The 24,268-nt window shown below is 44.5% G+C and overlaps 1 protein-coding gene across 9 annotated transcripts in view; it reads left to right on the forward strand.

The window, feature by feature from the left end:
- TRAF3IP1 (TRAF3 interacting protein 1) overlaps window positions 1-23,606 on the forward strand; it is a 44,767-nt gene extending 21,161 nt beyond the window's left edge. For 5 of the 9 annotated variants that reach the window (XM_036319432.1, XM_036319430.1, XM_036319438.1 and 2 more), the window contains 8 exons: window positions 1,712-1,732; window positions 2,852-2,936; window positions 3,378-3,461; window positions 4,604-4,727; window positions 4,921-4,957; window positions 6,476-6,552; window positions 20,133-20,356; window positions 21,488-23,282. In XM_036319432.1, coding sequence (XP_036175325.1) covers window positions 1,712-1,732; window positions 2,852-2,936; window positions 3,378-3,461; window positions 4,604-4,727; window positions 4,921-4,957; window positions 6,476-6,552; window positions 20,133-20,356; window positions 21,488-21,653 — 818 coding nt within the window. In that variant the 3' untranslated portion in view covers window positions 21,654-23,282. Of the gene's footprint in view, window positions 1-1,711; window positions 1,733-2,851; window positions 2,937-3,377; window positions 3,462-4,603; window positions 4,728-4,920; window positions 4,958-5,511; window positions 5,761-6,475; window positions 6,553-7,147; window positions 7,376-20,132; window positions 20,357-21,487 lie in introns of those variants that run through there. The other 4 variants (XM_036319431.1, XM_036319435.1, XM_036319436.1 and 1 more) reach the window with 4 other exon arrangements.
- The last annotated feature ends 662 nt before the right edge of the window (window positions 23,607-24,268 follow it).

The following is a 24,268-nucleotide window of genomic DNA, read 5'->3' on the forward strand; positions in this document are numbered from 1 at the left end:
AGTGAGTGTGCACAAAGCAAACTGAGGACAGCGGTGTCAGGCCCCAGGCAGTGAGTGTGTTAGTGTGCACAAAGCGGACAGAGGACAGCGGTGTCAGGCCCCGGGCAGTGAGTGTGTTAGTGTGCACAAAGCGGACTGAGGACAGCAGTGTCAGGCCCCGGGCAGTGAGTGTGTGAGTGTGCACAAAGCGGACTGAGGACAGCGGTGTCAGGGCCCGGGCAGTGAGTGTGTTAGTGTGCACAAAGCAGACTGAGGACAGTGGTGTGCACCAGAGCTGGAAGGGACTTGGCCACCGGGTCAGGGACAGCCTGTGGGTAGGAGGAGGACACAGGCCGGCCACCAGGAACCTCGAAGCACAGAGGGCCATTGGGGGACAGGATCATCGGGACGTGCTCCCACTAGGAGTCGTGGCCATATGGGAGTTTAGCAGCAGGGAGCCATGATGCTTTCAGGAGTGGCTTAGTCACACCACGTCACGGGACTGAAATTGCCATGTGCACTTTCTCACACCTTGGTGTCATCTAGAGCAGCGGTTCTCAACCTGTGGGTCGCGACCCCTTTGGGGGTCTAACGACCCTTTCACAGGGGCCGCCTAAAACCATCGGAGAAAACATATATAATTACATATTGTTTTGTGATTTATCTCTATGCTTTAATTTTGGTCAGTTTGTAACAATGAAAATACATCCTGCATATCAGATATTTATATTACTATTCATAACAGTAGCAACATTACAGTTATGAAGTAGCAACGAAAATAATTTTATGGTTGGGGGTCACCACAACATGAGGAACTGTATTCAAGGGTCGCGGCATTAGGAAGGTTGAGAACCACTGGTCTAGAGCCACATTCTCCCGGCCCCTTTTAACCGCCCCTCAAGTTCCTCGGGCCCCACTGGTCACCAGGCCTGTCCTCTGCTTTCACTCTGTGGGGTCCTGTGGGGCCTCCCGGTTCCCGCTGCCCCTGGGGCACTGTTGCTGTGGCTCTGTGTGGTGTTTCATAGTCAGTGGAGAGTCAAGTCCTCCTGCAGGTGGACAGAGCAGGGGGCCGAGAGTGCTCTTCACCCTGCGTTGGCCTGTGGGTCCTCCCAGTGACCCAGGGGCGTGTAGTTTCAGCTCTTCTGCACATGTGTTCGTGCATTCTCAGAGTAACACAAAAAAGGACGATCCACCTGTGGGTTGAACCCACCCACCCTACAACCCTATAGTGCTTCTCTCAGCTACCTGTGCCCTGAGCAACACTTGAAGGAAAAGGACCCCGGTGACAAGTGCAAAGGTTACTCCTGTGGAGCTTGAGAAAGTTTCTTCTAATTTAGGAGCTGGTGGAAAAGTCCTCACTGACCAGTTGTGGGAGGCTGGTTGCTTGGTCTCACCCGAGTCCTAACCGTGGCCGGCAGTTCCTTCGAGGAATGGCCTAGACCCGTACATTTGGAGTCAGTCGTGTTTGTCCTATGACACACTTTCTTCATACCAATTTCCTGTTATAACATGTTGTGAGTCATAGTTTTCTTTGTTCTTTGTTTTTCTACCTTTGAAAACAAAATAGTGATAGTAACTAGAAAAGAAGTTTTGAAGAAATGACCATTTTCCCCCTAATAAAACCCAAATTGTTTATTATGTATTTTTCTCTAATACTGTTCTGCTTCTTTTGTATACTGAGGTTTACTAACACAAAAGTGAATTTCTGATGTGGTCTTTTTCTTTTTTTCAGGTGATTCCCCTAGTGTTTCAGGTAAGGAATGGCGCTGAGTGAGTGCTCGGTATGAATTGTGTGTACACGTGTGTACAGATGCAGACATGCTCTCAGATTTATGTCTTACAGGTGTGTCAGTAAAACACGTCTCCACTATCCCAATTTAAGATTTAATCTGCATGTTTTATGTGTCAAAAATACATTTGAAGCCCTAGCCTGTTTGGCTCAGTGAGTAGAGCGTAGGCCTTTAGACTGAAGGGTCCCAGGTTTGATTCCAGTCAAGGGCACATGCCTGGATTGCCGGCTTGATCCTCAGTAGGGGGCATACAGGAGGCAGCCAATCAATGATTCTCTCTCATCACTGATGTTTCTATCTCTCCCTCTCCCTTCCTCTCTGAAATCAATAAAAATATATTTAAAAAAACATTTCAAAGGATTTCTTTCCAAAATATAAAGTATATTTTCAATATTCAAATTCTGATGGATTTTCACTTTTACTTTAAATAGTGGAGTAAATGTAATTGTCTTAATAGTTTGGACTTGTTATTTACAGATTAAATCATTTTATCAAAGTGAAGACAATTTTGTTCAGATTATAAATATAATATGGTGTACTCAAAGTAGAAAATTTTTAAAATGAAGAAAATGAAAAGCACTGGGAATTCCACTGCTCACAACTTAAATGAAGACCTTCTAGAACCCCATGTATGGACATGCAGTTATTAGATGTATCGCTGTACTCTGCTGGTTACATGTTAAAATGATGGCACTGTTTACACTGAAAGGTCTTGCGTGTGGCAATGCCGTATTGGCCAGATTGCCTGTTGTTAGTCACTCGTGGTGACGGGAGCCTCCTGGCACATGTGTTATTTAACGTGTCCATTTCTTTAGGTTGTATTTTCTTTAAGTTAAAGTGCTGAATTGATTGATCTACCTTTTTAGTTTTGTTTCTGGAGGAGTTGAGCCAGGGTTGGAGGGAGCCCATTTCCCTGGTCCTCACCAGAGTTAGATGCCAAGAGTCTGTTTTATCTTCATCAGGGTGATGGGTGAGAAAGCTCATTTATATTTGCAATTACTTGGTTACTGTCTTCTCCAGTATGTATCCGTTGTTTCTGTTCCTTCCTTTGCAAACTGCTGACTGGGATGCCGTCCCCTCAGAAGGAGAAGTGGGACCCATCAGCCAGGAGAAGTCAGAGGTGCCCGAGAACCCTGAGGTCCCCCCCGAGCTCCCGTCCGGTGCCAGGTCTGTGCTCCCCCCATGCGGAGCTGACACGCTCCTCTCTATCTCCTGCAGTTCATGTAATGCTTGAGCTTAATTCTGAGGAGACATTTGTACTAAGAAGCAAAACCCGTGTATTTTATTTAGTCTTCCTGTACCTGGGTGACAACTAACGACACATAGAACATTTTAGAGATTTAGGGGAATGCATACTTATGGCTAAATTATGTCATGTTTTGATTACTGATAGTTATTTTTGTACCTTAAAATTAATGAAAATGACAAAGATTAAATGATGGGTCCTTTTAGGTTAATGGCATTTCTTAATATCCTGAGCGTATGTGCAGACTAGGAGGCAGATGGTGGCTGGAAGGCAGTGCTGAGCTGACCTGGGTTTTCTGTTGTCTACTTTGAAATGTGGGAGTGTTTATACCCCTGATTTGGTTTTCCACTGTCTGGTTTTAGAAGAATTCCTCGGCCTGGGAGTGCCAGGCCAGCGCCTCCCCGAGTGAAACGACAAGACAGCGCAGAGGTGTTAACAGCGGACAGGTGAGGTGCGCTCTAACCGGAGGGGCAAGGGGCTTCTCCCGGTGTGTGGGACCTCGGGATCGATGGGAATCGGGCACATGCTGCAGGGGAAGGGTGGACTGGATGGTGCTGGGAAAACTTGCTGTTGAGAAAAAGAAAAATCAGGTTAGACCCTCACCTGAAACCACACATGGCCTCACTTTTCAGATGGGTGAGAGAGAACACAGGCACTCCCACAGTTAAACCTTCACAATACGTGGGGAGGATGTTCAGGTGCATTTCTCTGACCTCTGGGTGGAGGGTTTTCTAAGCGTAAACACAGTGAGGGGAAAAATAGGAAAAAAGATTTAAAGGTTTAATTGCACAGAAATAAAAAAACAAAGGTTATGAGAAAATCATAAACAATATAAAGGCCAGCGCCAGGTAGGGCTTTTGTAAGTTTACAACCTGCCAGTGAATGCAGTAGGATCTGTAAGGTACAGAAGTCAACAGGCTGGGTCGGGTGTTTCAGATAGAGCAGGAGGTCGGACTTGGATACGGCAGGTGTAGGCATTTACTCAGGTTTTGTTGCAAAGAGACAGAAGCAAAGGAAGGGCAGTAGGGAGTGGGAAGGAAGGCAGAGCCGAGGGAAGTTACTGGTTCTTGTTTTGAAGACGAGAGAATGAGCACATTTTTGGGTGACAGGATGATCCTGTGGGGGCGGATTTGGTGATGTGGGCGAAGCAGGCTGGGGGTGTTGGAACAGAATCCCTGAGTGGGCAAGGGGGCGTGGAGAGTTAATATGTGGGTGAGTTCTCTCTGCCGCTCAGTTTTCCTCATTCACCAGGAGTCTGGGGAGGAGGAGCAGGAGGTCTCTACGAGAGGGGGCTGTACAGAGGTCCTCATCCAGGGGTCACCCCACCCCCGGGGATGTTGGGGCCATGTCTGGAGTGGTGACATGACTGGGGAGGAGGTGGAGGGAAAGTTCTTGGCATCCAGTTGGGGGGTTTGGGGCCAGGGCTGCTGCTAAACATCCAACAGTGGACAGGCAGCCTCCCACCGAGAGCGACAGGCCCCTGTGCTGAGCTCCTCTCACATAACCTCGCACTCAGCTCCAGATGCATGGGGTGGATGAAAACATCATCGACAAGATTTCTAATTTAATCTGATTTCTTTGTATTTAGGACAGGAAGTGGTCAAACCGTCTCCAATGTGATTGTCGATGTGCAGAACTCTGAGAACGAAGAGGACGACCAGTTTGTGGTGGAGGCTGCGCCCCCTCTCTCTGAGGTGTCAGAACTCGAAGTGGTTAGTGCCCCGGCCTGGGGGTTTGGTAATGACACTTTCACTCCAGTGTTCAGATTTATGCAGACAGAACTTCTAATTTTTCAGTTAGTTTTCTACCCTAATTTCGCCATTCCTCTGATGAGATCCATGAAGGTAGGATTTTGAGAATTCAACAAACCCGAATCTCCTTTCTTCTCCTTCCTTTCCTGCTCAGGTACACGCAGTGGAACTGGAGGAAGATGAGAAGCACGGTGAGTGCTGGTGTTGGTGTGGGCTGGAAGGGTCAGACGCAGGAGTCCGACCAGCAGTAGATAGGGCTCCATGGGCAAGGGTCCCTCTGAGGTTGGTGCTTTTTATTCTGGGAGATGATGGATGCTGCTCCCATCCTGGGGGACCCAGGGGCACCCCGACCCTGGAGGTCAGGTATGAGCTGTTTCGTAGGTGACTCCTTTTCTTATCCGTGTGATTACATTTGGAATTGCATGACCTCCAAGGTCATTCCCAGGTGGACAGTTCTGCAATGTGATCTGCTTTATTTCATACACCTATGAAAGCAGAGAATAGGCTAGTGACCCCTTGTCCCCATCACACAGCTCCCACAGTGAGGCTGATCTTGTTTTATTTCAGCCTCCACCCCCCCAACCCCACTCCCCAGGCCCTTTGCAAGTCCCAGGGCATCATTTCTTCGGGAAATACACCGTACGTAGCTCTAAAAGATAAGGGCTCTTTTAAAAAAATATAGCCATAAATTCATTGCCATATGTACAAAAAAATTACTTAGTATCATCCATGCCTCTTTTTCCAGTTTTTGTGTTTTTTCAGTTTGGCAGTCCAGACCAGGCCCCTGCATTACAGTTGATCTGACTGAAGTCTCCCCTCACTCGGGGCCCTCCCACCCTTTCCCTCATGATGTATTTATTGAAGCCAGTCGTCTGAGTTTCTCACGCCGAGGTGCTGCTTATCATACCCTCTCGTATGCCTTTTTCCACATTCTTGGAACTTAGTTCTAGGGCAGTGGTTCTCAACCTTGGCTGCACATTAGAATCACCTGGGAATCTTTTTAAAATCCTGATTCTGGGCCTCATCCTCCGGAAATTCTGTTTCTTTGTTATGGGGTGGGGCCACAACATTAGTAACAAAGAAACAGAATTTCCGGAGGATGAGGCCCAGAAATCAGGATTTTAAAAAGATTCCCAGGTGATTCTAATGTGCAGCCAAGGTTGAGAACCACTGTTCTAGAGAGTTGATCAGATTCAGGTTTTTTAAAATTTTAAATATGTTTTTATTGATTTGAGAGAGAGAGAAAGGGAGAGGGAGAGAGAGAGAAACATCGATGTGAGAGAGCAGCACCCATCGGCTAACTCCTGTACACCACCTACTGGGGACTGAGCCTGCAACTGGGGCATGTGCCCTGACCAGGAATCAGACCTTCAATGCTCAACCACTGAGCCATGCTGCTGGCTCTACATTTCTTCTTCATCTTTGGAAACAGAAGAGAAAATCTATTTTATTTCTAAAGATTATTTTTCCCTTTCAAGAAGCTGATTTCTTTGAAACCATAGGAAGCTGTAGAGTTAGTTTCCACCACCAGTTGTTGTATCAGTCTGATGCGGGCTATCTTTATCAAATAAAGGTTATTGAAGCTGTTTTGAGTGTAGAAGGAGAAGAATAAGGACTTGGGTGTTCTTGCCAGCCCTCTGCCCGATCAGAGTAGAGTAGCTTCAAAGGGCAGAGAACAACTGGAGCATAAAGCTGCTGCTTCTCAACAGGAGGACTCGTCAAAAAAATTCTGGAGACAAAGAAAGATTATGAGAAGCTGCAGCTGTCACCCAAACCTGGAGAGAAGGTAATGGAATGTCTTGTAAATATCAGCATGTTAAGTGTCTGTTTCATACATTTACTTGAAAAAACTAGAAGCACCGTTGGAGCGTGGTTACACAGTAATGTCTGTTTATATGTAGAAAAGCGCCCCCTCCCTCAGTGGGGAGGGAAGACACTGCGGCTCTTGCAGTGGCTGTCACCTCCCCGGACCTGGGTCAGGTCTGCCCTGGGTGGACAGCAGTCTCGCTTGGGGGCTCAGGAGTCAAGGGCCAGGCCTGCTCTGCTCTGACTCCATGGCTCTCCCCTTCCTGCCTCGTCCATCCCTTCGTTGCGCAGAGCCAGGAGCAGGCCGCCTGGCGCTGGCTGATCGAGAGGCTGGGGGGAACTTTCAAGTCTGGCTTTTAAATACAGGCTCCTGGTATCAGGCCTCCCAGCAGTCTTTCTCACAGTATGTGATGAGGCTTTGTTGGGACCCAGGGCCTCCTGCCTGCCACTGCCCCTTAGGCATGTGACCCTGGGGTGAACACCTGCAGGCCAGGCAGTGTGCCGCAAATGTCATGTCCAGGTTTCTGTTATATTCGCTTAAAAAAATAACAATATTTATTGTGTGTTTTTTACAGAAAACAATTTCTTAGAGAGTTCGTTGTATCAGCAGCCACAGTTCCCATGTTTTACACATACTCACACACATGTTGATTTAATGGTGGTTTTAGATAATTCTGCTTAAAATGACCTCGTTTTGTCGTGGAGATGTGGCCTGAAATAGCCTACGAGAACCATGCAGTGAGAATACCACCAGGGGGAGCCTTTAGATCAGTGGTTCTCAACCTTGACTGCACATTAGAATCACCTGGGAATGTTTTTAAAATCCTGATGTCTGGGCCTCATCCTCCGGAAAGTCTGTTTCTTTGTTATGGGGTGGGGCCACAACATTAGTAACAAAGAAACAGACTTTCCGGCGCATGAGGCCCAGAAATCAGGATTTTAAAAAGATTCCCAGGTGATTCTAATGTGCAGCCAAGGTTGAGAACCACTGCGTTAGATGCTCACAGGAGAAACATGTTGCCCGAGGCTTCACGTAAGAGCACTGCTTGCTCCCCTGAAGGAGGCCGACCTCTGGCCTGCTGTGTGTGTCTGTGGAATTTCAGTCTCAGAGTCCTTTCCACAGGCCAGGCATTGCCCTGCCAGTCCTCGCTGTGTCCCCAGCCCAGTGCAGGGGCCTGCCTCCAGGCTGGGACTGGAGTGGTCAGCCTTCGTAATTGGTTGTGGTTCTACTTTGCACTTCTTCTGTGGCTGAGGATCCTGCCGTCCAGTGGCTGGTTCCTGCTCTTCTCACTCAGTGCTATTGAAGTCCTGAGGCGGCTGGCTGCCCTCTTCTCTCAAACTGGTCCTTCCTGTCCCTTTTACCAAGTCAGCTTCCTTAGTGGGTAATTCTGTTTTCCTATTTCCCTTTTAGTTTCTTTCGGTAATTAGTATTTGAATCAGGATCAAGTTGACCTACGAGTGAAGGAAAGATCCGGAACAGTAGTGGCTTACATGAGGTAGAAAGTGCTTTAGCTCATGCGCCAGAGCCTGGAGTGGCAGTGATCCAGACGCCTTCCACCTCTTTCCTTCTGACCTCCATGCCTCAGGGCACCTCCTGGGCCCAGATGGCTGCCCAGTTCCAGCCTTCAGGACTGCATTCCAGCCAGAAGGAAGGAGGAAAAGGGAAGTAGGAGAAGGGCACACCTCTGCTCTCTCAGGCTATTGATTGGGAGTTGTGCACACCACTTCCACTTACATTATGTGGGCCACATTTTTGTCACTGAGGGAACCATGAAGTGACATTTTTATTGCAGGCATCAGTTTGCTTGGCTAACCATCAAGGGTTCCATTAACACAGACTAAAACTTTCCAGGTTTCCTCACTGCCTGGCACACTCAGAAATGATAATATTTGCAAGGCACATGGGTCAGTGGAGGAGGCTGCCTGCCTGGCTGGGGCCGAGGATTTCTGGAACTAGCACGGCTACCACATGTGGCTGCTCTCAGTGGCAGGAAGCTTGTCAGAGGTCAGAAACGGGGTTGACCAGCAGTCTCTCCACGGTGCTTCTCCAGGAAGTTGTTCGTTTCATTCATGTTTTCCAAAGTCATGGCAAGAACATGTTTGACGTATACTTTATGATTTAAAAATATATCTATAGTTACAGTTTTCCTTTCCTTCTGGAAATGTCATCTTTTTTTTTCCCTTGAGGAGACTTTTGTAAAACTACTGAAGTAGGCACTCCCTAGCAAAGAATTAACTTTGGTTTTGTAGATACTCACTTTTGTGTTGTTTTCATTTCAGTGATTTCTGCTCTTTTTTCTTTTAATTTCTTTTTAAAAAATATATATTTTTATTGATTTCAGAGAGGAAGGGAGAGGGAGAGAGAGAAACATCAGTGATGAGAGAGAATCATTGATCGGCTGCCTTCTGCACGCCCCCTGCTGGGGATAGAGCTCACAACCCGGGCATGTGCCCTTGATCGGAATCGAACCCGGGACCCTTCAGTCCGCAGGCCAATGCTCTATCCACTGAGCCAAACCAGCTAAGGCCCTTTTAATTTCTTTTTCTTTTTCTTTTTCTTTTTTTTCCTTTTAATTCCTTTATGCATTTACTTTTTCTAGCCTCTTGTGTAAAACTTAGCTCATTTATTTTTAGTTTTTGTCATTTTTTTTTAATTAAATCTTTATTGTTCAGATTATTACATTTGTTCCTCTTTTTTCCCCCCATAACTCCCCTCCTCCCAGTTCCCGCCCCACCATCCGCCCTCACTCCCCACCCACTGTCCTCATCCATAGGTGCACGATTTTTGTCCAGTCTCTTCCCGCATCTCCCACACCCCTTTCCCCCCCAAGAATAGTTAGTCCATTCCCTTTCTATGTCCCTGATTCTATTATAATCACCAGTTCATTCTGTTCATCAGATTATTTATTCACTTGATTCTTAGATTCACTTGTTGATAGATGCATGTTTGTTGTTCATAATTTGTATCTTTACCTTTTTCTTCTTCTTCCTCTTCTTAAGGATACCTTTCAGCATTTCATATAATACTGGTTTGGTGGTGATGAACTCCTTTAGCTTTTCCTTATCTGTGAAGCTCTTTATCTGACCTTCAATTCTGAATGATAGCTTTGCTGGATAAAGTAATCTTGGTTGTAGGTTCTTGGTATTCATCACTTTGAATATTTCTTGCCACTCCCTTCTGGCCTGCAAAGTTTCTGTTGAGAGATCAGCTGACAGTCGTATGGGTACTCCCTTGTAGGTAACTGAGTTTCTTTCTCTTGCTGCTCTTAAGAGTCTCTCTTTGTCTTTTGCTCTTGGCATTTTAATTATGATGTGTCTTGGTGTGGTCCTCTTTGGATTCCTTTTGTTTGGGGTTCTCCGTGCTTCCTGGACTTGTAAGTCTATTTCTTTGACCAGGTAGGGGAAGTTTTCTGTCATTATTTCTTCAAATAGGTTTTCAATATCTTGCTCTCTCTCATCTTCTGGCACCCCTATAATTCTGATGTTTGTACGCTTGAAGCTGTCGCAGAGGCTCCTTACACTATCTTCGTATTTTCGGATTCTTTTTTCATTTTGCTTTTCCGGTTGGGTGTTTTTAGCTTCTTCACATTTCAAATCTTTGCCTTGATTCTTGTGGTCCTCTGGTCTGCTGTTGGGAGTCTGTATAATATTCATTATTTCAGTCCGTGTATGCTTAATTTCTAGTTGGTTCTTTATCATAACATTGAGGGTCTCATTGGATTTGTTGAGGATCTCAATAACTTTATGGGTGGCTTCTAGACAGTTCTTGAGAGACCTTAAAAGTGTGGTTCTGAACTGAATATCCTCCATTGACAGTTTTGTCCTGTTTCTTTGTCTCCGCATTTTTTATGCTTTCTTGGTGCACCCCCTAGTGGTCTTTGTGTGCAGTCTTGTTGTAGTTAAGCCTTGATTGTTGTAGTTAATACTAGGGGGATTTGACCTCCAGGCTAGCTGGCTGTGAGAATCAGCTGTGTCTGCAGTGGGAAAACTTCTGTCCTCTAGGGAGGTGCTAATCTAGCCTTTGCCTGAGGCTATCTGGCAAATGGCTCTACGCAGGGCTTGGGCAGGGCGGGTGGGCTGCTCGGGCTCGGGATCAACAGGGTGGGCCGGAGAGAGTAGTTATGGCTGCTGTCAGTTCCGTCCCTAGGGGCTCTGCCTCACAGAGTCCCAGCAACCGCTGCAAACCTCGGAGAGAAAGCTGCCTTCGAGTTCCGACTGAAGCCAGACAGTCCCACAGTCCCGCTTCTCCGTTGAGTCTGGGTCCCTAGAGACTCGCCCAGATCTGGAGCTCAGAATCTGAGACTCCCTCCCGATTGAAAGCACCAACCGCGCCCTCCGCCGCCAGCCAGCTCCGCGCACACTCCGTACCTGAGTATTTCACTTCAGCACTGCGCCTCCTCTGAGTCTGGGTATGATATTCTCTTTCCTCCCAGTTGTAGAATTTCCACTCAGCCAGCCTTCCTGTGGTTCTGGATGATGTCCGTTCCGTCTTATAGGTGTATTTTGATTTGGTTGTTCAAGGCAGCAATCTCCGGCGTTAACCTATGCCGCCATCTTGGTTCTCTCCCCAGTTTTTGTCATTTTAAAAATTAATATATTCACGACTATACATTTCTCTTTAAGCATGCTTTAACCTTGATTTTTAAATTTCTTAAATAACAAATTAATATTAAATTTTCTCAAATTTTAATATGAAGTCCTTTGTTGTTATTTCTTTTAGACATGTAGACTACTTGGGAGTCTGTTCTTTAGCTTTCAAATATAAGACTTTTTAAAAAGTCTTTTTTTTTTTTAAGTCTTTTTTCTTTTTAAATCCTCACCCAAGGACATGTTCATTGATTTTTTTTAGAGAGAGGTTAAAGGGGCCGGGAGAGAGAGAAACACTGATTGGTTGCCTCCTGTCCATGTCCTGACCAGGGCTGGTCATCAAACCTGCAATCCTGGCATGTGCCCTGACTGGGAATCGAACTTTAGACCTTTTGGTGTATGGGACAATGCTCCAGTTAACTGAGCCACACAACCAGAGCTGAAAAGTCTTTTTATTGACAGTACCTAAAGTAATTGCACATTCAGAGAACATGGCCTACATGGTACTGATTATTTGGAAGTGAGCCTTTCTTCTTGGCCTGGCTGTGATCGGTGTTTGTAAAAGCTTAGGGTGCTCGCACATTTCTACCTTCTACACTTTGGGGCTGGGCTTCAGTACACCCTGTGGACTACCTGGGGAGGTGATTGTAATGTACTCAGTGCCTGTGGGCTGTAGTTGCCTGTTATTATTGATTTATACAAATTAATCATAATATTACTTGCATATCTGCTATCTCTGAAAATTCAAATACTAGTCCTGGGTGGTGTACTCAGTAGTTAGAGCATTGCCCCATACACTGAAGGGTCTTGGTTTTGATTCTAGTCAAGGGCATGTACCCGGGTTGCAGGTTCAATCCCCAGCCCCAGTAGGGGTGCATGTCAGAGGCAACCAATCGATGTATCTCTCTGACATAGATGTTTCTCTCTCTCTCCTTCCCTTCCCTACCATTCTCTCTAAAAGTGATTGGAAAAATATCCTTGGGTGAGGATTAACAACAACACAACAAATTCAAATACTAGGTGTTTTCTCTGCTTTTCACGTATAAGTTATAGTGTGCCCTTAGTCGTAGTACTTTTTACTTTTTTTGGAGGGAGCTTTTTTTTTTTCAATGCTAAGGAAATACATATTTGTAATCTGGGCATCTCTCCAGCCTGTCTTTGAAGTTTTGTTGGAAGAAAAGCCATTTCTTAGTGTACTAATGGATTGAATAATATATTATAAAATAAATATGTGAATCAGACTGCTTTGAGCATTTTTTTCATTATCCTGACTTATTTGTTCCCTTTTCAAGAGGAAATATTAAACTTTGCTAATAGTAAGATATTAGTTCATGCCAACATTTTTTCTTCAGATTTATGAAGTTTTTGAAAAACAACCAGAAAAGCACTTTTATTAGTGTTAGTTATACTTTAAAAATACTTGTGTTTTAAACTTTGTAAATGAAGATGCTTTGGAATAATAACCAGTGATTTCAAAGGTGGTTAACTCACTTTTGGGGACTGTGTGAAGACTGTTCTCTTCTGATTTTTCAGTCTTTTTTTCATGTTGTATCTATTCTAATTGAATGTAAATTTCATACTTTCTTTTTTTTAAAGGGTTTTTTGTTGTTGTTGTTGTTAATGCTCGTCTGAGGATATTGCTTTTCAGGAGAGTGGAAGGGAGGGGGGAGGAGAAGGAGAGAGAGAAACATTGATGTGAGAGAGAGACATTGACTAGTTGCCTCCCCTATGCACCCTGAGAGGAGTGAACCCACAACCCAGGTAAGTGACCGGAATCTAACCTGGGACCCTTTAGTCCGAAGGCCAACAACACTCTATCCACTGAGCCAAACTGGCTAGGGCAAAGTATGTCCAGTTTGATTGACTTTGACAGCCTAAGCCTGTAGGTGTAAATTCAGTTACTAAGTAGTGTAGACCTGGTATTTAAATATATTAACTGACACATTAAGGAATGTGTGAGGAGTTGACATCACATTAGCCACAGGATGAAAATCAGTGGGTAGAACCAGAATTCAGGTTGGGTTTAGTCAGACTGAGTGTAATGTGAGTGAAGCTTGGGAAAGTGCAGGTGGTCGGGAAAGCATTTGTTGGGAAAACAGCAGGGACTTGGTCCCATGGTACAGAAGCTGGAACTGCCCGGTGACCTTGGGTCCAGCAATGGAAGACTAGCCCTCAGTAGTTTGAAGAGGTCTGAGGACAAAGTCCTTCAAACTACTGAGGATTCGTCTTTGTTAGGAGGCGTAACGGACATTTCCCATGAAGCCTACGGTCAGGGCACAATGAGGAGGGGCCATGGCCTCGGTGAGCCCCACAGAATCTGCTGGGTGAAGCTTTTTTAGCCCCTGCAGTGCAGCCGTCCTGACCGCAGGCCCTGGCAGTGGGGGCCCGGCTCAGCTCTCTGGCTCTGGTTTTCTGCCACAACTTGGAAATTTGTAGTTTGGACAGTAATACAGATTTCCAAGAGAAGTGTGATAGGAATGAAGTTAAAACAGCGTCTGACCTAGATTAGTATGACATTAAACATAAAGCATGCTATTTTAGAGGCACTGTGGTACTTCTATGAAAGCAAGAAGCTTAACCTGCTGTGAGTCTGCACTCAGCGCTTTTATGTTCTGGGTACAAAGGGAACTCACAGTATTGGAAGGGCAGAGGGTGGCCCTGAGCTGACCCTCGTCACAGGTGGCGCTGGGACACTTGAAAAGTGGCAGATCCATGCTGAAGCGCCTCAAGTGTGAAATACACAGCTGATTTCAAAGACAGAAGGAAAGAAAGACATAAAATCCTGTTAGTAATTTTTATACTAACTATATGTTGAAACAATATTTTGGATATATTGAGTTAAATAAATTTTTTGAAATTAATTTCACCCATTTATTTTTAAACGAAACTATTGGAAATGTTAAATTGTCTATGTGGTCCATATATTTCTATTGGGCAGCATTGGTGTGGATGAAATGAATTAAGCTGAGCATTAAAACCAGTTAAGCAATGCCGAAACCGGTTTGGCTCAGTGGATAGAGCGTCGGCCTGTGGACTCAAGGGTCCCAGGTTTGATTCCGGTCAAGGGCATGTACCTGTGCAGGAGGCAGCTGATCGATGTTTCTCTCTCATCGATGTTTCTAGCTCTCTATCTCTCTCTCTCTCTTCCTCTCTGTAAAAAATCAATAAAATATATTTAAAAAACAAAACAAAAAACCAGTTAAGCAAGTAGAATTGAACATAACTCTCACTACAGAATTTAATGCAAAAGCCCTAAACCAGTTTTCAAAAAATTAGAGTATAGAAAAATAACATCATAATAGATAGTAGGGTATAGGGTCAAGGGAGTTAAAACCACATTAAAATCATAATTTATTCCAAAGTATTTTTTCAGTTGATATTAGAGAAAGTGAGGGAGGGAGGGGGACACACAGAGAGAGAAAGAGCAATATGAGAAACATCCATTGGTTGCCTCCTGAACTCACCCTGACCGGGGATCAAACCTGAAACTTGGGTATGCCCTGCCCTGGGAATTGAACCTGTCACCTTTTGGTGTATGGGACGGTACTCAAAACCAGCGGCTGCCAACCTTTCAGACCTCACGGATCTCCAGTGGTCCGCGGACCATGGGTTGGTGACCGCTGCTCTAACCAACTGAGCCACCTGGCCAGGGTGCAGAAGCTTTTTTCTTCACTTACTTTAAGGTGTCTTGATGGCTGAGTTTTTTACTTTAGTTTTTAACTTTTCTCAGTCTTATCTATTATGATTAGTGCTTTTTTTTTTGCCTCAATTAAGAAACCTCTTTTAAGGTCAGAAAGATACTTTTTTTTTTTTTTAATGAAAGCTTTTTTGGGCAGTTGAACCCTTAATCCACCTGGAGTTCGTCTTCCTATTCTGTGAGAGGAGGTGTGTGTGTGTTCCATATAGGTAACCAGTGTCTCCCCTTTCCACACTCATCTGTGTGTCGGGGGCTCTTTTTGGATTCACTGCACCGGGGGTCAGCACACTTTTTCTGGAAAGGGTAGTTGGGATTTTCAGCTGAGAGAGCCTTGTTCTTTGTCCTCCCGCTCGGTGGTGCCCTGGTGAATGAGCCTGCCTAGGTTCCAATAAAACCTCACGTGTGGAAGTTGAATTTTATAGAACTTTCTTGTGTGTCACAAAGTATCTTCTTTACATATTGTCTTGAACTATTTAAGGATGTGAAAACTGTTCTTAGTCCATGGGCTTGTCCCCAGACTGTGGGCTTAAGCTGTCTCCCTGGCCCAGCCCAACTCCCCCTGCTTTACCTCCTGCAGCTTCCTCGGGCCCCACGGCTGGTGGCCGGGCTGGCACACGGGTCGGTCCTCTCACTGCCGGGCAGGCGCTTTGACCAGCTCACTGAGTGCCTTGGAAGCTGGCTTGGGATTTAGCGGAAGTGTTTGTGCCTGGCCCTCTGCAGTGTGTCTCTCTCTGTAAACGGTTCGATTTTCTCTGCTGAGGTTGTGCCCGTCTTTAGCTACATTGTATCCGGGTACTCTTGAGTTTATTCTGCTGTTGTAACACTGCATGCTTTAACTTGGTGTTCTAATTCTTTATTGCCAGGAGGTAGGAATGCTGTTGACACAACCAGCCTCATTGATACACTGATCGTTTTCAAAATGTGTCTGTTGATTTTCTTATGTTTCTGTGCTTTAATAGCGGCTGGATACTGACTGGATGATAGAGAGGTACAGGTGGGGTCTCAGGAGGTTACGGGACTTACCTGAGATGGCACTGGGGACACCAGTGAGCGGCAGAGTTGGGGTCACACCCAGGTGTTCTGGCCCCAGGCCGTGCTCTTTCTTATGAGCTTCACTGGCTGTTCTTGTCACGCTGAGTCACAGCCTTAATTTCCCCCTTCCCATCCTTGCACTTTCCTTTCATTGCCTGATTGCTCTGGCCACCTGTTCCCTTCCTGATTTTTCATGGGAACACTTTTGGAATTTACCCTTGGCTGGTATTTGTTGTAGCAAACAGATGGGGAAAGTACAGTTTTCCCCCAATATCATGAATTGAGTGGTAATTTTACTAAATTCTTTTTCTGTGATGAATGACATGATTCTGTTAACTTACTAAATGACATTTATAGCTTTTCTAATATTAAATTATTCTTACATTTTTGGAATAAAACCAGCATTGTAATGTTATATTATCTTTCTACTAGAGGCCCAGCGCGCTTGAAATCGAAATTGTGTGCGAGTAGCTCGCCTCTGCTTGCCTCAGCTGGTTACCCCGCCCATCATAGCTTGTAGCTCTCGCCCGCCCTCCTCCGCCGCTCAGTAGCTCTCTGCCACTAGTAGTTCGAGCCCTGCCTGCCACGAGAGCCTCTGCTCGTTTGGTGTCACGACCACAATTGTACCCGTTTACAGAGGCACATTTCAGAGGGCCATGTTGGTGTCACGACCACAGGCCTTTTATGATATAGATCTATTCACTGTTAGATTGTAGTTGATAATTATTATTTATATTCATGGATTAAATGGGCCCGTGATTTTCTTTCCTGCTCTTGTCTGAGTGCCAGGTTTAAAATGAATGGGGAGTGTTCTCTTCTCTAGAATAGATTGTAGGTAGAATGATACTGTGTCTTGACAACTGGTGGGACTCACCTGTAAAACTGTCTGAGCGTCATGTTTCTTTGGTGGAAAAAATTGAAACTACTGCTTTTATTTTTATATTAATTATGGGAGTATTTAGGCTTTCTGTTTCTTCTCAAGTCAGCCCCAGTTACCACTTTCTTTAGAAATTTTCAAGTTTATTGTCTTGATAGAATTCTTTTAAATATCTGCTCTACTTATAGTTTAGTTTTTCTCTCTTTTTACTAATTATATTACCTATTTGTGCTTTTTGTTGTTTTTTGTTTTTTTGTTTTTTTCCGGAAATTTGTCTTCTTAAACCACCAACTTTTGGCTTTGTTGATTTTCTCTTTGAATTTTTTCTTTTCTTTTCACTGATATCTCTAATTTTTAAACAAATTGCTTTCCATCCTGGCTGGTGTTGCTCTGGGCTTAGAGCATCGGCTCAAGCACCAAGCAGTCTCAGGTTCGATTCCCAGTCAAGGGCACATATCTGGATTGCAGGTTTGATCCCCCGTCTGATCTCTCTCACATCGATATCTCTCTATCTCTTTCTCTCTCTCTGTCCCCCCCCTTTTGCCCTTCCACTCTCGCTAAATATCCTTGGGAAAAATATCCTTGGGTGAATATTAACAAAACAAAAATTTTCTTTCACTCTGTGTTTATTCTGAAAGAATAAAAGTCAAGGTTAGGAATTACTAAAGCATGTATTTTATTATATAATTAACAGTGAAGTAGAATATATTCTAGGATTGAAAACTTCCTTATTAGAGAAATACAGTCTCATCGTTTCCTTTGTCAATTTCTTCCTCATTCGTACTGCTACATCAGGCAAAGAGTCAGATGTTCCAGTTAAAAAAATTCGTCAGTTGTAGCATCCATTAAACGTGGCTTGCTTGTCTTACATTTAACCAAAAAGTTACTCTCGAACCAAATAATATCACCAGTAAGGGTGTTGTCTCTTAAAAATAAGTGGCATATGTACAATTCAGCACCCATTGCGCTGCAAACTCACCCGAACTGGGGTAGAAAGGTACTTTGAACCAGGGGAGCAGGAAGGCCCGCGCCAAGTGCTCAGCATCCGGTGCCGCAGCAAGGGGCTGCAGCGACTTCTACCAGGTTCAGGTGCAGGGATGGGATTTGACCCGGCTGAGATGTTCTGGAGGCTCTGGCCAGTGCCAGAGAAATGAGATGTGATTCTGGAAGGGAGACAGGGTGTCACCATATTTGAAGATGACAACAGTTTGTCAAGGAAATCAACCCCCAAAGTTAAAACTGTTAGAAACAAATGTATCAGATGGCCGGTGACAAATAAATACACAGAGGTCAGTATTTTCCCTCTATGTCAGCAGTCAGCGGTGAAAACAGTGTCCCCTGCAGAGCTGGAGACAAAACTGACTTCCCGGGGCATGCGTGCTTTTAAAAGGACTTTTCTAGGAACTAGATTGAGAAGCCAAGGAATTTTACCAAGAAATATAAAAGTCTGGAAAAAAATCCAGACACTGTGCTCCTGGATGGGAAACTCAATATTATAGAGATGTCATTTCTCTGAAATTAACTTATAAATTTAATGTAATTCTAATAAATGTTCAGTGGAGGTTTGGAACTTGGCAAAGAATATTCTTAAGTTCATCTGGAAGATAAATATATGAGAATAGTCTTTCATAAAAATGTTTGGCCAGTAATGTCACATTCTTAACTTACTTTCATTTCTTTAGGTAGAGAAGGGAGCCTTTTAGTCGAGAAATTGAGTTCTGCATTTCCCTGTTGCCTGCTTGCTTTGTTAATGTCAGTGTTAAATTATTTCCCCTTTTCAGGTTGGTGGGAAAGGCGGGTCTGAACGTTGTCTCCTCTGTCCTGTGCACTAACCTTTGCTTTAGCCACAGTGACCCCTGGTCTCAGGCCAGCATCCCTACGCTGACCTTACCCAGACTTCCAAGGCCGTCCCTTGGTCCTTCGCAAGGACAGAACTGTTTGTAGGAGTAGCTGACATCGAATGATCTGTATCGGCTGTGGGAGGTCCCTTATCAGCCAATTGGTTATTCTTCGTTGTGGGCAATATAATCATTATAGCAATAGCTGACATTACAGAGCGCTTATGACTGAGGACTTACATATGTCTTTTTATTTAATCCTCAGTGATCTATGAGCCAGGTATCTTCCCCATTTTCTAGTTAGGAAACTAAAGCACAAACGTTATCTTGACCGAGATGACATAGACAGTAAGTTGCAGAGGTCAGACATCACCCCAGTCCGATGGGCCCCAGTCTGCGCAGTGAAACCACAGGTGGTACAGCTCGTACCTGCATCCAGGAGCCTCCCGCTCATGTGATTTCTGTCTGTAGTTGCTCCGTGTGCAGGCTCTGCACCTAGAAGGTTGCTTGCTTGGGGTCATGCATGTTCTGACCTGAGCGGCAGCTTCTCTCTGCGGCCAGGGCCCTGGCTCAGTGCTGACTGCCTGCACCTGTCACTGCAGAGCTGCCACTGACTCGGCAGCTCTCAGAGCTTACGAATACAATACTGCTTCATGAACCATATTTGACGTCAATAGCCCTTTTGGGAACTGTTTGACATTGTGTCCCAAGGTTAGAGGCAGGCATACCCTTTGACCCCTAGTGGCCCTACACATGGCATGTCCGGGCCCTTGTGTGCTGGGATGTGTGTGAGATTATTCAGAGCTGCATGGTTTGTAAGAGCCCAGTCCAAGAATGACCCATGTGTCCGTCAGCCTTGGGGAGGATGAATAAATCATGGGTAGTCCTAAAATGAAATGCCAGTCAGCAAAGCAAATGAGTAAAATATGCGTGCAGGTGCAGCATGGCTGACCCTTGAACCACGGGTGTGGACATACAATTCCCTTTGTCCTGTGGGATGGAACAGGCGGGGAGATAGCAGCAGGCCAAGGTGCCCTCCAGGACTGTCACCTCGGAGGATGCCTCGGGCCCGGGGACGCAGCCTGCCCGTGTCACTTTATCATTTGTTAACGCTGCTTCCATGTTCCCTGTGCTTTTCTGTGAGTGTGGGAAAGTTAACACGTGCTTTATGAAGGAGTTTGATGCTGGAATATTTCTGGGTGAACAGCACACTCGATAGTCGGTGTCTGCTCTTCTGTTGTAACTTGAACACAGGCATTCTCAGTTTATGAAAACAAGGAACTTTAAAAAAATCCTCACCTGAGGATATGTTTTCTAAGTTTAGAAAGAGGAAGGGGGAGAAGGAGGATGAAAGGGGAAAGGGGGCGGCGGGAGAGAAACTTCCATGGGTTGCCTCCCTTACACATCCCCACGGGGGATGGAGCCCACAACCCAGGTCTGAGCCCTGACCAGGCTGAACCGGCAGCCCGCTCCTGTGCCCTCCTGCCATCCGACTGAGGATGTTTCTTTCCTTCTCCCGCTGATTGTAGGAGAAGTCCCTGGCCTTGGAGTCAGCGTGGAAGAAGGAGAAGGACATCGTTTCCAAGGAGATAGAGAAGCTCCGCCTGTCCATCCAGACGCTGTGCAAGAGTGCGCTGCCCCTGGGCAAAATCATGGACTACCTCCAGGAGGACGCGGACGCCATGCAGAACGAGCTGCAGCTGTGGCACCAGGAGAACCAGCAGCATGCCGAGGCCCTGCAGAAGGAGCAGAGGTCAGGGGCGGGTCCGGGTGGAGGGGGTGTGGGGCAGTGTCAGGACTCCCCCAAGTCTGCAGGCCTCTGGGCGCCCCTGTCATCTTGGTTCCTCATTCCCATCAGGGTGTGCATTTTTTTTGTAGCAGTTAGAAGAGATTGGCAGTTAATGTTCATACACAAAACAGATTTAGGCATTAAAAGATAGAGGAAACTTTGCAATTTGGATACCATATTTTTCATGTGTTTTATCAAAATTCCCCAAGTTTTATCTGTTTGCAGTTCAAAAGTATTTTATTTTTTTACTCTAAAAGAACTGCTGCCGAAACCGGTTTGGCTCAGTGGATAGAGCATCGGCTTGCGGACTGGAGGGTCCCAGGTTCGATTCCGGTCGGGGGCATGTGCCTGGGTTGCGGGCACATCTCCAGTGGGAGATGTGCGGGAGGCAGCTGATCGATGTTTCTCTCTCATCGATGTTTCTGACTCTCTGTCTCTCTCCCTTCCTCTCTGTGGAATATCAATAAAATATAAAAAAAAAAAAAAAAAAAAAAAAAAAGAACTGCTAGTGAACCCATTTTGAAATTGCTACGATATAAGAAATGTAATAGTCATTAAAAAGATTATTTTAGAACGTTGTTTGATACTCGGTATTTATAATCAGTGAATCTAGGATGCATGTAACTGTATCAACTGTTGTGTTTTTGCCCTGGCCAGCGTGTTCAGTGGTTAGAGCATCAGCCCATTCACTGAAGAGTCTTGGGTTTGATTCCCCATCAAGGGCATATACCTAGGTTGCAGGTTCGATCCCGACCTGGTGGGGGCGTGTGAGGGAGGCATCAATGTTTCTCTCTCTCCTTCCCTCCCTCCTGGTCACGCTCTAAGAAAATCAGTGGATAAAAGGAAGAAATACTAGCCTCCTTTGTATAAATTTCATGTTTGACTTCACTTTTGGTTGTGGCGGGATGTGAAAATGAGTGGATCTTCCCCAGGCATGAGGTTTCTGTCCCTTTATGTCATTATCATGTACACTTATATTTTTGCCCTTTTTCTTTGGATGAGATAAGCACTTTTGTAGTCTTTCAGGGTTTTAATTAAGAAGCAAATCTAAAATGAGACGGGATACTTATGAGTCGCTGGTTTTGTTCCCGTCAGTATCACGGACAGTGCCGTGGAACCCTTGAAGGTGGAGCTGGCGGAGCTGGAGCAGCTGATTAAAGACCAGCAGGACAAGATCTGTGCCGTGAAGGCCAACATCCTGAAGAACGAGGAGAAAATTCAGAAAATGGTGTACAGTATCAATCTGAGTTCAAGAAGGTGAAAGCTAAAAAATTTCAAAGATTTGAAGTCAGCCTCAGTTTGAAAATAAAAAGGCAGAACATTATTTCTCTTTAACTCTCAATTTGCAAAAAAAAACCAAAAAAAACCAATTTATAATGTTAATGTTATCCAGCTAATTTTCAGAGCTTTCAAAACTGTAGGCACATTCAGTGTATAAAAGACCGTGTTTTCTACCTTCCTCAGGCTAGGCTGCTCACTGGTTACAAACAGCTCTTCCAGACACCGGTGGGAATTTCTCTGCAGGCATGTTCTGTCCGCAGCAGCCTGGGGAGGTCAGTTCTACACTGACATTCTCTGGCAGGAGTGCTGTTGGCATACCAAGGCGAACAGTGGTCATAGATTTCAGTTTCAGGTTTGGTGAGGACTTCTGCAAGTCAGACACTGGATGAAGGATGACTGTGCTTTTTGAGGCACTTTATAAATAGAATGTGGCCTGAACATGAATGGATTGTATTTTTAATCCATTTGCACTTGAAAAGGGTTAAAGGGTGTATTTTTATAAGGATGCAGGTGAACTCTTTAAACCTCTTCATACTTGTATATAATTCTTTATGTAACTTTCTTATTGGTTCCTGTTATCTTTTGCTTGTGTTTCTAACCTGTAAAGTTCATACATTTAAGAAGGCGATTTCAGTGTGGCCATCATGACATTGTCTGGACATGAGTTTGTCCCGGCCATCCTCACTTCCTTCGGCATCAGCCCTGCGCTTCCCCAGGTGGGCGCTTGTGTGGCTCTGCAGGAGGCCTGCTCTCCCAGGCCTGGAGCACGTCTTCCCTTCGGACAGGTCTATGCACCTGTGCACCCGAGAGATGGATAGTTTAGGGGAATCTGAGAAAGGAAGACTTTAAAGGAGGCACAATTTACCAATTTTTTATAAGACCTATTTATGGGGGGAGGAAATTATTTTTTAAAGCCAAATTTTTTAAAATATGGTTTATATTTAGTTTTTCATTTACATACAATACCGTACATGTCTTCAAGTTTGTATATAAAGGGTTTCACCATTCAGAGATGTACTTACTGGTCCTGATACTTGTATTTCTAGATGCTGTATTTATTATGTAAACCAAGGCGTGCTGGTTAAGTGTTGGAATTGCCTGAGGAAGTTTTGTTTCTCTGAGGGCTAACACAAATGGCACAGCTTGGATTTTTCTTAGTGTGATTTCCAAAATAAATCTTTTACTAAGGTAGTTATATGATTTTCTAAGCTGAGTAAGTTCAAGATCAGATTACCAAGATCTGCCATTTAGAAACACTGGTCTTTTTCTCCTTTCTAAAGGCACCGTAAAGTTCTGTTTGATCTGATTATACTAAATAGTTTGTTGGAGGCGGGGAGGCATTCTAGCTAACTAGTCCTTCATATACGTACAATCTGTTTTCTACTGAATTGAATGACTTAGCCACAATCCCAAATGGCCCTGTTTTGCTTCAAGATAAGATGTCTGCCCTTTATGAATTTGTATATATGACTAGAATTTTTGTTGCAAAAAATTACATACATTGTATGTGGGTAAAATTTTGTATGAAGTAGTCTTTCAAATTGTACCATAAAATTTATTTTTTCTTTTATACATAAATCATTAAAAATAATCGTATTTTTTCTATAAATATATGGGTTGTGCAATTCAGTTCATACCTGGAAGAAGTTTACAAGCATTTGGATTTTTTAAATTTTTGAATGTCCTTTTTTTCTTTGAAGAAAGTTCAGGGAAATGTACCTTTTCATTCATATTGTGACATTTGCTTCTTTTCTGTATAAATTGAAGTTTTATGAGACAAGCATTTATCAAATTTTAAGATCATTCATGAAGCTTTAGAAAGTCTGATTATAACTGTGTCTTATAGATGAGTTAAATCCTGGTGTTGCTTATTATTTTGATAAACTACACAAATGGGATTATTAAATGTTTTCTCTACTTTGGTTTATAAGTTTTCAGGAAGTACTGGAGTCATACTTCATAATTTTAGTTCTAAAGTTTAGCTGAGTCCAGCCGGTGTGGTTCAATGGTTGAGTGTCAACCTATGAACCAGGAGGTCATGGTTTGATTCCTGGTCAGGGCACATGCCTGGGTTGTGGGCTCAGTCTCCAGTAGTGGGTGTGCAGGAGGCAGCCAATCAGTGATTCTCTGTCATCATTGATATTTCTATCTCTCTCTCCCTCTTCCTTCCTCTCTGAAATCAATAAAAAATATATATTGAAAAACTATTGTCAGGGCCCAGGGCACTTTAGGAGACCATGAAAGTGTAAATTCTTAGAAGACAAAAGTGAACTTTTAAGTCAAAGCAAATATTTTAATATGTGATATTTTTGCCTTTATAGCAATGCAGTTATAAACATTTTAATCTTTTCTATGGAGGAAGGGCCCATGGGCTGTTGTCCTGGGCTATTGTGCAGCCTGAGTTGGTCACTGGGACTCACACCTATTGGTCCCCTGTGGCTAGACCCACCGTGAAGGTGACCTCCTTCTGCTCTCCACCTGGGACCTGGGGAGCAGAGCAGCACCCGCATTCTTCTGGCGGGTTTTCCATTTCCAGGGATTAAGGCTCTGAAGGAAGGCGTCTTTGGGGCAGTTTCAATACAAACACGGATGCAT

Source organism: Myotis myotis, unplaced genomic scaffold (genome assembly GCF_014108235.1).
Source record: "Myotis myotis isolate mMyoMyo1 unplaced genomic scaffold, mMyoMyo1.p scaffold_m19_p_8, whole genome shotgun sequence".
Lineage (NCBI taxonomy): Eukaryota > Metazoa > Chordata > Mammalia > Chiroptera > Vespertilionidae > Myotis > Myotis myotis.